Source organism: Ochotona curzoniae, unplaced genomic scaffold (assembly GCF_017591425.1).
Source record: "Ochotona curzoniae isolate NIBS_2020 unplaced genomic scaffold, NIBS_Ocur_1.0 contig_1014, whole genome shotgun sequence".
Taxonomy (NCBI): Eukaryota; Metazoa; Chordata; class Mammalia; order Lagomorpha; family Ochotonidae; genus Ochotona; species Ochotona curzoniae.
This window is the reverse complement of record NW_024464920.1, coordinates 20,467,250-20,480,269: the sequence shown is the minus strand read 5'-3', so window position 1 is coordinate 20,480,269 and position 13,020 is coordinate 20,467,250. Positions and strand designations below refer to the sequence as shown.

Here is a 13,020-nt window from a genome sequence, read left to right as displayed (position 1 = left end):
AAAACCATCAACAAAGTGAAGAGGCAATCATTATGATAGAACAAAATATCTACAAGAAATGCAACTGATGATGGACTCATATCTAGGACATATTAAGAGTTCAAGAAACTTGGGCCCGGCGAAGTGGCCTAGCATCTAAAGTTCTTGCCTTGAACACCCCAGGATCCCATATGGGCACCGGTTCTAATCCCAGCAGCTCCACTTCCCATCCAGCTCCCTGCCTGTGGCCTGGGAAAGCTGTCGAGGATAGCCCAAAGCTTTGGAACCCTGCACCCTTGTGGGAGACCCGGAAGAGGTTCCTGGTTCCTGGCTTCAGATGGATGCAGCACCGGCTGTTGCAGTGAATCATCAGATGGAAGATCTTCCTCTCTGGCTCTCCTACTCTCTGTATATCTGACTTTCCAACAAATAAATAAATCTTTAAAAAAAAAAAGAGTTCAAGAAACTCAACAGAAACAACAACAATTAAGCAATGGACAAAGAATATTAACAAGCAATTTTCAAAAACTGAAGCTAAATGATCAACAGACATATGAAGAAATGGGTCACACTCACAAACCATCAGGGAAATAAAAACCAGAGTGAGATTTCACTTCACCCTGTTAAAATGGTTACTACCCCCAAAAACCTAAAAAAAAACACACACAACAAAAATCGCTGGTAGACTGTAGGGGAAAAGGAACACTAATCCTTGTTGGTGGGAATATAAATTGGTACAAGCATTATGGAAGACAGTATGGAGATTGCACAGAGATCTGAAAACAGATCTACCACATGGCCTAATCACCCTACTACTGCAAATGAACCCAAATGAAACATCATTTGTATATTAAAGTGTTACTTATACCCTCATATTTGTTGCAGCTTCACTTACAATAGCTAAGACATGGAATCAACACAGTTGTTCATTAGCTAAGAACTGGATAAAGGATATATACACACACACACACACACACAAACTACAGAATACAGACACAAACATTACAGAATACTGCTCATCCATAGCATAAATAAATAAACAAAATTGTTGGGGCCAGTGCAATGGCTCAACTAAGTAATCCTCTACCTGCGAGCAACGGCATCCCACATAGGTGCCAGTTTGTGTCCCAGCAGCTCCACTTCCCATCCAGCTCTCTGATTATGGCCTGGGAGCGCAGTGGAGGATGGCCCAAAACCTTGGGCCCCTACACTCACATCTGAGACCTATAAGAGGTTCCTGGCTTCAGACTGGCTCAATTTTGGTCATTGTGGTCATTTGGGGAGTGAATCCGTGAACAGAAGTTCTTTCTCTCTTTCATAAATCTGCCTTTCCAACACAAATTAATCAATTTTGGGCCCAACATAATATCTCAATGGCAAAATCCTCACTTTGCAGCACCAGAATCCCATAGGGGTGTCCCAGCTGCTGCATTTCCAATTCAGCCCCATGCTTATCGCCTGGGAAAACAGTAGAAGCTGACCCAAGTCCTTGGCACCCTGTACCCATGTGGGAGACCGAGAAGAAACTCCTGGCTCTGGCTTCAGATCAGCTCAGCTTTGGCTGTTGTTGCTATTTGGGTAGTGAACCAGCGGATGAAAGATCTTTCTCTGCCTCTCTTTATCTCCATAAATCTGATCTGCCTTTCCAAGAAAAATAAATAAATCTTTAAAAATAAATAAGTTTTAACAAATAAGTAAATAAATCTTTTTTTAAAAAAAAAGTGACACTTAACAAGCCAGTACCCAAAAGTCTGTCTTCTCTGATATGCGGTAATTAATAGAGAACAGAAAAAATGTATAGGAATGAAAGTCATTCTTGACTTGATTGTTGTTTTAGCAATTGTTCATATTCCTGTGGATGCAATACTTTTTACTTTCTATTTTTTGCTTGTTGAAGATCATGGTTAGTCATGCCTGAAGCCTGTGATTATAGATTGAAATTATGTTTTGCAAAAATTAAAGGAGATTGCCAAAAGCAGGAAGGTAATACAGTTATCTTCTTAGAATTTTATCCATAAAATAGATGATATCTGTCTTCTTTTTTTAATTTCAATATTTTAAAGAAGGGCATCTTGTGCTTATTATTAAATAAAGGACTATACTAAATGTAACTCTTTGAGACATTCATAAAAACTCATCATGGTTAAAAATAGTCAAAATTATTTTTAATGTTTTAACAAAATGAAATGTTTACTAATTATTTAACTAGCCCCATAGTGTCTTGGCTTGAGAACTGGCTGTAGCGCCTCACTCCACCTTCTGCTCCCCGCCACCAGGCCGACTCTGGGGGGCTGTGGTGCCCATCAGCCATCAGGGAGACCTAGATCAACATCCACCTTCCTGCTTTGGACTTGCCCAACCCCAGCCCCAGACAGATAAAGAGTGAACCAGTGGGTGGGCTGACAGCATGCTTGCTTGCTCCCTCTCTGTCCTGTCCCTCGCTCCCTCCTTCCCTCCTTCCCTCCCTCAACTCCTTCCCTCCCTCCCTTCCCCTCTGTCAATAAATGAAAATATCATCTTCATTAAAAACTCCTGAGAATGGATCCCTTTTATTTTGCCAAGTTTATCAGTGAAAATCTGAGGAGTTGAAATATTAAGGCACATGAAGTTCTCACAGCTCAAAAACACCTGGTTTCCAGGCCACTTACATCTCAATCCCAAGGCCATTTCTCCCATTTCTTTGGTCTCCTTTTCAATTTCACTCAAGCTTCTAGATTCAAACTCCAGAAGAAGCAAAGCTTTTATTAGCTTATCCTTAGCACCCTGGAAATTATCTGGCTTTAGTAGGTACTCAATAAATGTTGAATAAGCGAATCTTTGTCGTTACCTTTAGGATTGGGGAGAAAATCTTGTATGACAGCCTGCTAGTTAAAAAATAACTTCATTTGTCTTTACATAGGTGAAAGACAGTAGAGACTGTGGTTAAGAGCACAAGCTAAATGTTCCATAAGAAATATTAAACTGGGGCCTATCTTGGTAGCCTAGCATCTAAAGTCCTCACCTTACATGCTCCGGGATCCCATATGGGCACTAATTCTAATCCCGCCGGCTCCCCGCTTCCTATCCAGCTCTCTGCTTGTGGCCTGGGAAAGCAGTTGAGGATGGCCTAAAGCCTTGGGACCCTGCACCAGCATGGGAGACCTGGAAGAAGTTTCTTGCTCCTGGCTTCGGATCAATTCAGCTCCGAACATTGCGCCCACTTGGGAAGTGAATCAACTGACAGAAGATCTTCTCCTGTCTCTCCTCTCTGTATCTAACTTTCCAATAAAAATAAATCTTGAAAAGAAATGTTAAACTCTACCTTGAGTTGTTGATGCCTTCAACCTGCATTCTTAATTATATTTAACAATCTACGAAAGCAATGGAAGAATATATCACAAAGAAATATCAACCTATTATTCTATCTTGTGCTTCTAACTGCTCCCTAAGCACAAGAAAGATTCTTAAACCTCATGAGGAATTATGCAACTATAAAACAAAACACCGAAGAACCCAAAGTGTCAAAATTTAACATCCTCATTCTGTGGCTCAGTGCACTATAGCCAATTTTCTTCTTGAACAATCAGCTCAAATCACACATTTCACAAGTTCCTAAATGATCTAACAATTGATTATTTGCTTTATCTTTGAAAAAAATTAAGTCATAGAGGACATGATTATAGGCTATAGAATCAACACTGTTGAAGGTAGACCATTAAAACATCATGCTGATATCTATAAAGGCTGACTGCCATCCCACAGACTACTTACGATAAAAAGGAGTCCTTCAAGAACTCTAGGAGGGAAAAGAGGAGGAAGAGAAGGCCAGGGGTGAGGGCACGCCTAGGGAAAGGGTGGGAAGAAGAGGGGAGAGGATAGGGAACAAAACAGAGGGGGGAGCACTTTCCTAGCAGCTGTGTTTTATTACCTTCATCAGCACTGGTCTTTATCTTACACAAAACTTTACCCGTGGTAACTGATGCTCATCAAGCCACCTGACAGCCGATGGCATCCTCAGCAAAACTTCCTAAGACAACGACTGTTACCTTGAAGGAACTGGACCCTACACTTAATCATGAACACATAAGCATACCTTACTATTGCACTAACTCCCTTGGCTAGGACTCAGATGATCTGCAGAATGCAGGGCCCCTGAACATCACGTTTGTAACCACCTCCTGAAGAAACACGCGTGAATGAATGTATTGGACCACAGGTAAGTTGCCATCAGAAAATCTATTTCCTTGCCTTGCTTGTGCCTGAGTTACTGCCCTCCTCAACTGAACCCAAACAACTTGTCTGGAGTCAGTGGATGTGAGGATGCTTATGCAAAAGCCATGGGCACACAGCCTGTAGGCCAGGGGTACTTGGAGTGGGCCACAAGTGAATCCTGAAATAGCAAGGAGCTTGTTTTCACTAAAACTATTTTTAAGGAAGAGCTATTACATGTCTGGCAACTCCATCCTCCATCCCACCCTTTACTGCTCCACCAGAGAAGGGCACAGAATACAGATCCTGATTGCTCCTTCCAAAACATAAAAGATAGCTCAGGATGGGGTAGTCTCCAGGGAAGGATCCAGGAAGTCCTTTCATGCACTAACATGGAACTTGAGGACCCTTCAGCCACCCCCTGCAGCTCCCAAATCACTTAGCCCTAGTAAAAGAGAGGAAAGTGGTTTACCTGCTTCTGTGAGGCTGAAGACTGACAGTCATGCATTACCTTGGGAGGCCTAGGAGGGTTTTAACCACAGGCAGAGATAGCATCTTTTTGACAGGCAGTGAAAGAGACAAGAGCTGAACCACTCTGCAAATACTAACCAGGTTATTTTGGAGCAATGGCTATTGCCTTTGCAATCTTTCCTCATGTGTCTATACTTAGAATTCAGAGGAACCCAGGGGGAGGGAGAACGGGCAGCCTTAATCCCCAGCTGTTTTGAAGTTGTCCTGTAAGCAGGTTAACCTCTTGAACTGAGATGGAAGTGAGTCCAATATTTTGTTTAAACCATGTGAGTCTGTCCTGGTTTATTCCAACCTTTTCCTTATAGACTGCCACCTCATTCCAAGAGGGGACACCTCTCAGTTTTCGTCCAAACGAGATGTTCTAGAGAGTACGAGCAGTCATCATATTGAGAGATGGCTGCTCCATGACAGCTAAGGGTTGGATTGAGTTTCAGGAGCTACTATATATAAAGCTGGGCTGACTTATGTCACCGCACTAATTAAATGCCATCTGGGTGGTTCCTCTGGGTTTTTGAATCCATCACCCAGTTCACATTGAGGCAGAGGCCAAGGAGCAGAACATGATGATGGACCTTTTTGAATCTGGCTCCTATTTCTTCTACTTGGACGGGGAAAATGTTACTCTGCAGCCTTTAGAAGTGGCAGAGGGCTCTCCTTTGTATCCAGGGAGTGATGGGACCCTGTCCCCCTGCCAGGACCAAATACCCCCGGAAGCCGGGAGCGACAGCAGTGGGGAGGAACACGTACTGGCGCCCCCCGGCCTGCAGCCTCCCCATTGTCCGGGCCAATGTCTCATCTGGGCTTGTAAGACCTGCAAGAGAAAATCTGCCCCCACGGATCGGCGGAAAGCTGCCACCCTGAGGGAGAGGAGGAGGCTTAAGAAAATCAACGAGGCCTTCGAGGCCCTAAAGCGGAGGACTGTGGCCAACCCCAACCAGAGGCTGCCCAAGGTGGAGATTCTACGGAGCGCCATCAGCTACATTGAGAGGCTGCAGGACCTGCTTCACAGGCTGGACCAGCAGGAGAAAATGCAGGAACTGGGGGTGGACCCCTTCAACTACAGACCCAAGCAAGAAATTGTAAGCCCCAAAGCTACTGGACAGGGAAATGCAAAGACGGATTCAGTTCCTTCCTCTGGGGCCTTCACTTTCAGCTGCTCCGTTTCCCTCCCCCTGCCCGCCTTTACGCTACCCCTGCCTCTTAGTGAACCCCCGGTGACCCTTGAAGACAAGTCCCTGCAATAGGCAGGAAATGGTGCACCCGGCCCGAGGAAGCAGGGGAGACACCCCATAAAACCCCACTTCCCCCAATCCCCTGGAATTTGTTTCCTTCCTAATCTGCCGCTGCCTTAATTTTTTTTTCCCCCTCCAGCTTGAGGGCGCGGATTTCCTGCGCACCTGCAGCTCCCAGTGGCCAAGCGTTTCGGATCATTCCAGGGGGCTCCTGATAACTGCTAAGGAAGGTAAAGCAAAACAAAGGTTGCTAGGCTGTGCCCGAGAGGGGGCTGGGGCCTTCTGATCGTCTTGGGCAGATAGGACTCCCAGGGACAACAAGGGGGCGTCCCCGTGAGAATGGGGGGCCCTTGGCGCGCAGGGTCCCGGCTCTGCGGCGCGGCCCAGGCGGGCGAGCGCCGAGCTGCCTGGTTCTTCCCTCCACGACGCTGTTTGCGCGTGTTTGTTTTCTGCTTACAGGAGGAGCCAGCGTAGACTCGTCTGCCTCGAGCAGCCTCCGGTGTCTTTCCTCCATCGTGGACAGCATTTCCTCCGAGGAGCGCAAACTCCCCTGCGCCGAGGAAGTGGTGGAGAAGTAACGCCGGCGCGCTCGGGCACGGCCGGAAGATCCCACCCACCTGCTTTCCCCTGATCCTGTAGGTTAGGGCACAAAGCATCAACGTTTAGGAACCCAGAACTCCCGAGTGGACGAAAAGGAAAGAGCCAAATTAACAAACTGTGTGCACATTCAAATGCAAAAAAAAAAAGAAAAAAAATCGTCTTTCGGCTTTGGGCTTTTGTGTTTTGGGGACTTGCAGCGGCTTTGCATCCTTGTTCTCCTGTTTGCTATTGTATTACATTAACTTTTATTAGGGCGATCCTTTCGTGCCACATTGAAAAGAAATTCATTCCTGTGTAAAGCAAAGTGGGAAGGTTGTGTCTCATCTTAATGATATTTACTGTATTTTTGTAAATAGTATTAGTCCTTTTCATTTTTTATGTCAATCCAAGAAGTGTATTTTAACTGTGGAATGATGTATATACGCGTGTGTGGGGATCCTGTTATTGTCATGAAAACTGAGTTCCTACGTGGAACAAAGTTGGTCTGAATTTGGTACAACTGGAAAAAGTATGTTTGAGGCCTTGTGTGCAAAAATAAAAAGGAAACATTTTGATTTACACCTCGTCATTCAGGTGTTTTCCTTAAGACTGATAGAAAGCGAGGAAGACCAGCTGTTGTCCGTTGTCTGAGTTAAATCCGGCCGTTCGTTCGTTTAGATCTGACCCTTGAGTGAAGACTAGCCAGGAGTCTTTTCCCTTTTTCCCCTTTCTTTCTGTGTTTAGTACCTTGTCCCTGGAAAGCTGAGTGGGCTTTACAAAGTTAACATGTTTTCTATGTAGCAAAGTCTTGCTGCAAGACGTGGAGCGCACAGAACCCGCCTAAGGCAGCTTTCAAGCGGAGGTAGCCCCAATTGCTGCCAGTCTTTGATGTCCCAGGCCTCCTCCCCGGGTTTTCTTGAACTAGACTGGTCCTTAGCACAGTGTGGAATATCTTCAAGGCCTCGTGTGGTTTGGATTTGTTTTCCAAACAGGGAGATAAAAGCGAGGGGGCAATGTGTCTCTTGAGGGAGGGGATGGTGTCTTTGAAGGGAAGGTTGCCTCAAGAGAAGGAAGGGTTAAATACGGGCAAAAGACAACAACAACACACATGAAACCTTTTAGCTGGGCCAAACGCAAATCCCCTGGAGGCTCCAAACCCCAGGAGTTCCTGGCTTGGGGGATTTTACAACGTGTGCCAGGTTTTGTTCATCTTGTAATCTCAGGGAGAAACAACCACCAAGAAAAGCGGGAGAGGAGAGGGCCACTTACAGTCTCCTGGATTTTGTAAAGCACGCCAGGCACTGCGTTCCCCCAGCCCCTGAACGCCCACCTCTCCTCCGTTCCTCAGGAGCTCCTCTTCGGTTTAAATATGTGAAAGTCGGATCCAGCACCCCCAGCCTCGTGTTGTTTTCCTCTCTCGCCCGTGGGGTGACTGCCTACAGCGCCCCCTGCAGCCGTGGAGTTGTATCACCCATTTTCCTTCACCACCAAGGGGTGCTCTTCCTGTACACACGGAGTATTCTTCATGAGAAATCCTGGAGATTCGAAGTGCTTCAAGATTTCACAGCTTTTACTGGCTAAGCACCCTCAACCTGAAAATGTAAAATGAGAAACAGGTGCTAAAAACGCCTAGGAATTTCAAACTGGGGATGGTCTTCCTTCCCTTACAAAGCTGGTGGGAGATTTAATAGATGCCATTGGCTGAGTCCCCATGGCTGCTGGCAACTTAAATACAGAGTGTAATAGTGTCCAGTTCCTCGAGTTGTGAAGATTCACTTAGCAAAGATATTTCAAGTGCGTAGGCAACTAGGGGCACAAAATAAACCATCAGCTCTGTGTTTGTTACTAGCAAAGCTAGATTGATCTTGAAGAAGCTTTTCCTGCGTGTGTAGTTCCTTAGGCCTCTGTTAGCTCTGGCTGGGGAGAGCATCACACCCTAAGATCAGGACTAATATAACCTCAGTAATATCAGCAAGGGAGGCATGCTCAGCATTTTATGCATTAACTGTAATCCTACAAAGGGTGATGAGAGACTACTGTCACTCATCTCCTTCTCACCACAGGTTCCTCCGTGGTGTTAATGCCAAGTCTGGACTCGCACACCATGCAGTTCTCAGCTGCCCCGAGCCTGTGCTTTCGGGCTCCGGGCATGCTGAAAGGGAAACCTTTTACTCTCGGAGCCTGGTATGGTCCATAGAATTCAATGATGCTCTGAAAACTATTTTTGGAAATCTCTTTTCTCGAGAGAAGCTAGCTAGTAAACTGCAAATTACAGCAGTAACTAATTTCATGAAAAATAGGTGATAAAGCATCTACCGACACCCAAGCAGGACACGTGTATATCCATAAACCATTTTCATTATATATCCATGATATTTTTCTTTCTTTCTCTAAGACATCTCAACAGATTTCCCTACAATATATGTGAATACACCTGTATTTTTGAATACCGAATCAACTATGCAACTAAAAAATGTCTTGCCTTTGGCCAAGTGAAATCACTTATTTTATAATAGCGCATGTGTTCATAACAAATTTTGTGCTATCAACTGCCCAGTGGCAGAATGCTTTTATCAATTCATGGACTTGTTGATAGATTTTATTCAGTCTTTGCGAGCACCATCCTGCCCACCTCGCTTTGCTCCGTAACTTGAGATATTGTTTGGAATACGTTTGCCTACAGAAGTCTCTTCATTAAATAGAGCAAATATTTCCCAAAGACTTTGTGTGACCTCAACGGCTGTAGCTGACATGTTAGACTTTCCAATGAAATCCTTGGTGTGTTTGCAATTAGACTGTTTTTGTTTGATATTAATGTTGATAATCTTAGCCAAGGCCAAAGCCAAAACAAACAGGACTGTGGAAGCAGAAAATCAAGACATAATAACTTGGGTAAGATAAGCAATTTGAAAATGAACCCAAGCCTTTTTCTAAAGGAAAAATATAGTGTTATCAAGTACAAAATAATCAGTGATTTTTTTATATTGCTAGAGAAATAGTTTGTGGAATTTCAAATGTGTGTTTTTTTTTTCTCGATCTGACTATAGTATCATATCTGGGTCATTAAATTTTAAGTCTGATCAGTGTTCAAATCCACTTACGTCAAATATAATCTCACCTCTCTCCCCTCTCCTCTAAACTTTTTCATACTTTTTGGACGTGATGAGAGAGCTGACACTCTGTCCCAACTCTTCTGCAAGTTGACAGAAAAAACTTCACATGCTGAAAGTGAGACACATATTACTTAAAACCGAAAGAAGTTACTCATTTGCCCTTTTCCTTTAGCAACATTTTACCCAATCTCTTCATTTTAAACCCCCTTGTACAATACCATAGCTGGAATGTAAAAGCCATTGTACTTTCAACTTAGGGCGGCCTATTGTTGAATCCACTGCGCCAAATGAACTGCAGTTTCCTGGGCCTGAAGCTCCCCAGAGTCCCTCTAATCACTCCCCTAGACTGAATGAGTGTAGCTGATCCCCTCCCCTACAGGTTTCACTCTGGAGTGGAGTGGGGTGGAGGGTTGAGGGGGAGAGCGATTTCTTCCAAGCCTAGTTCAGAGTCAGCCTGTGAGATGGAATGGCTATGCCATGTGCTGGAACAAAGATCCTGCTGGCAGAACTGGCTACTTTTTCTACTAGCAAGGCTGCTAAATGCTCTACCGTGGGCCTTTGATCTCCCCTGGGAGTCTTCGAATGCAAGCAGAGGCCAATGTCTTCCTCAGCTGTCTTCTCCACAAATTCTTCCAGCAGCTCTGGCAGGTACTAATGTGTTTACTTAGGTGTGCCTGCTCGCCAGGGCTAGCTGCAGTTGGAAACTGTTTAGCACACTGTGAAGTTGTCTATAATGAGCAAAAATCGCCAGAGCAATCCCCTTGGTCCAGGAGTCCATAAGTGTCTGCAGGTAGAAGTGAGTGAAAAGGGATTTGTCATTCTATGTAAATGGGATGTCTCCCTTTAAAAAAAGAAAAATAGAAAAATGTGGAGCATTTTCAGTGTGACAGAAGTCCAAGGGTGGGCAAAATTTACTAAGCAAGGGAGCTCTGAGCCTGGCTTGCTGGTGTGGTCTGTCCGTTGGCACCAGCTGGCTGCTAGAATGCTAAAACTAAAATAGATTCAACTGAGAGGGGGAAAAAAATTAAACTTGTTTCTAAGATATGAGAATATCAAACATGTACTCAGTGTTATTCAGAACATACACATTAAGAAAACTGAATAAACTATCTCACAAGACACTTGTGGGTATTCACACTCCCCCTGGATGTAGCTTTTTCCTCCCTTTTGTACTCATGCTGAAGCTTTCCTAAGGAACAGTGCTACAAGTTAGATCTGAATAGCCTGGTCGCATTTTAAATAAATGTATGATGCAAGACACGCAGTGCGGTCCGCAAATGCTGGAAAGCAGATGGCATGTTCATGGCGCAAGGGGCAGAAGACAGTCTCGGCTGATTTTGAGTGAAGCGCTCTACAGGTAACCACTTAAAAAAATTTTTTTTTCAGAAGCACAGTTGCTTCCTAGTTTCATTCGCTCCCTTGCTCACCAGTATTTGTCTCTAGGTAGCTCAGTCAGACCCCCGTTTTTCTCTCTCCAGGCGTGTCCTGGGAAGAAGGCAGTGGCTCCTGCCCGATTGCTCCCCCCACCACCGCACACACCCCTCCCAACCCTGAGCACTGGTTCCCCTCTTTCTTTGCGCGCTGTCTCCAGACTTCCCCATCTCCACTTTTTTTTTTCTTTTGTCTGGCGCCCCTGGCAGTGCTTTAAAAGTTTTGTCTCGTTTTTTGACTATGGTGCCCCGAAATCCTATTTTCAGCACTTGAGTCCCAAGGGCCCTCCGTCCAGGACCCCGCTCACAAGTCTCATTAAGCGGCCCGCACTGCCGTTTTCTCGGCTGCTTCAGTTCCATTCGCCTGCGGCACTCTGGTAAATTTGTTTTGAGATCACCTTACTGCAGAACGTCCTAACCTCCTAAAGCTACCAGGACACCCGACCGCCCAGGCTCGGAGCAAGGGGAGAAGGTGGCACGGCTGACGTTCCTGTCTCTGCTCCGGGGCGCGCTGCAGGAGGCTGCGGAGCCCCAAGGACCAGAAGTAGAAAACAAACAAAATCCCCTCCGGGAGAGGGGTTCTCACTCCAGGATGCCTCCTCTTCACCCCTTGTGACCTGGAGCAAACTGTCCCGCTCCTCCAGCTTCGCTGTGCTTTTTAAAATGGGGCTGCATAATCGCTCCCACAGGGTCGTTACAGACTCTTGAATAAATTGATATATGTAAACACTTGAGAACTGCATTTGGCAAATAGGAAACTACAAACTTTCCACTCTGAGAGGAACCAGTACAAAACCTGTTACATAAATTGAGCAAAAAGGCAGGAAGAAAAGTATTCTCTTGCTGTCAGACTTTCAAGAACCGAGTTGGCATATATGCAAGTTCCAAAACTGTTTTAGTTGTGCCAAGTGTGTTTAGTGTTTCCACTCTCCTACCCCAAAACTAGTGGTCGACAGTTGCTGACCAGAACCAGGGGCATGGCTGAGGATCCCTGGCTGAGGGTAACTATACCGTGTTGCATTTCAGAAAGCGCAGTGTTCCGCTTTCAGGCGCTTTCAGGGCACAGAGGGAGGAACCGGGCACTTGGAGGACCTTTTGTGCAGCCCTGCATACTTATTCATTTCCATCAAATCAAGTTTGGAAAGAGCCCTAAGTAAGGTAGTGAGATTTCCTAGTGGCCAGAATACTGCAAGCAGCATGGTTGCTGAGGGATCTTTGACTTGGAAGAGCGCTAAAAATGGGCGTTGGCTAGCGCACTTTAATGACGCTGATGCTGTCACTCTTCCACCGCTGGTTTTTGGAGCTTTCACCTCCAGAAAAAGGTCTCATGTGGGAAGAGAAAACGGGGATGGGAGAAGTGTGTTTCCTCTCTCTCCTGTAGTAGACAGATCCACCAACCAGGAATGCTTTAGGGAAATCATTTTTGCAAAAGTAGAACACAAGGGCAAGTTCCCTCCCCTCCAAGGAACTTCGGAGCGGCAACACTCACTTGGGCTGGATCCAGCTGAAAGCCTTCCCTCTTCCTTCCTTGGGGCACAAGTCTTGGGGGCGGCGGGGGGGGGTGGGGAAAGACCCCAGATGACTCCTGTTGTGTAAAGCTTCCTGGATGTGATCACTACCTCCTTACTTTCCAGGGACCTGAAAGTGGAGGAGAATTGGTGAAAGCTGATTAATGGATTCATTGTCATCTCAGTGCAAGCTTTGCCCTTCTACCAACCAAAGTTTCAAAGCCCCTGCTGCGATTTGCTTTGCCTGAGGCTGTTGTGGACTCAGATCCTGGAGGTAGTGACTGGGCTTTGAGGACCTGGAGATTTTGCAGGAGCCCAAGATCAACGGGCCAGCAGCTGGGACGCATCTGTAACGGTGTTCATTTGCCTGAAAGCAGAAAATTAGCGACCCCAGAGCCCAGCTTGGCTGTTTAGTCTGTGGAAATGACAGGGCAGAGCAGAGAGGGAGGAAGAAAGGAGA

The 13,020-nt window shown here is 45.7% G+C and overlaps 1 protein-coding gene across 1 annotated transcript; it reads left to right on the top strand.

Annotated features, from left to right (window-relative positions):
- Positions 1–5,172: 5,172 nt before the first annotated feature.
- MYF6 (myogenic factor 6) lies at positions 5,173–6,508 on the top strand. The gene is made up of 3 exons (XM_040989937.1): positions 5,173–5,777; positions 6,070–6,160; positions 6,390–6,508. Exons 1-3 carry the CDS (start codon positions 5,259–5,261, stop codon positions 6,506–6,508), a joined length of 729 nt encoding a protein of 242 aa, XP_040845871.1. The 5' UTR covers positions 5,173–5,258.
- The last annotated feature ends 6,512 nt before the right edge of the window (positions 6,509–13,020 follow it).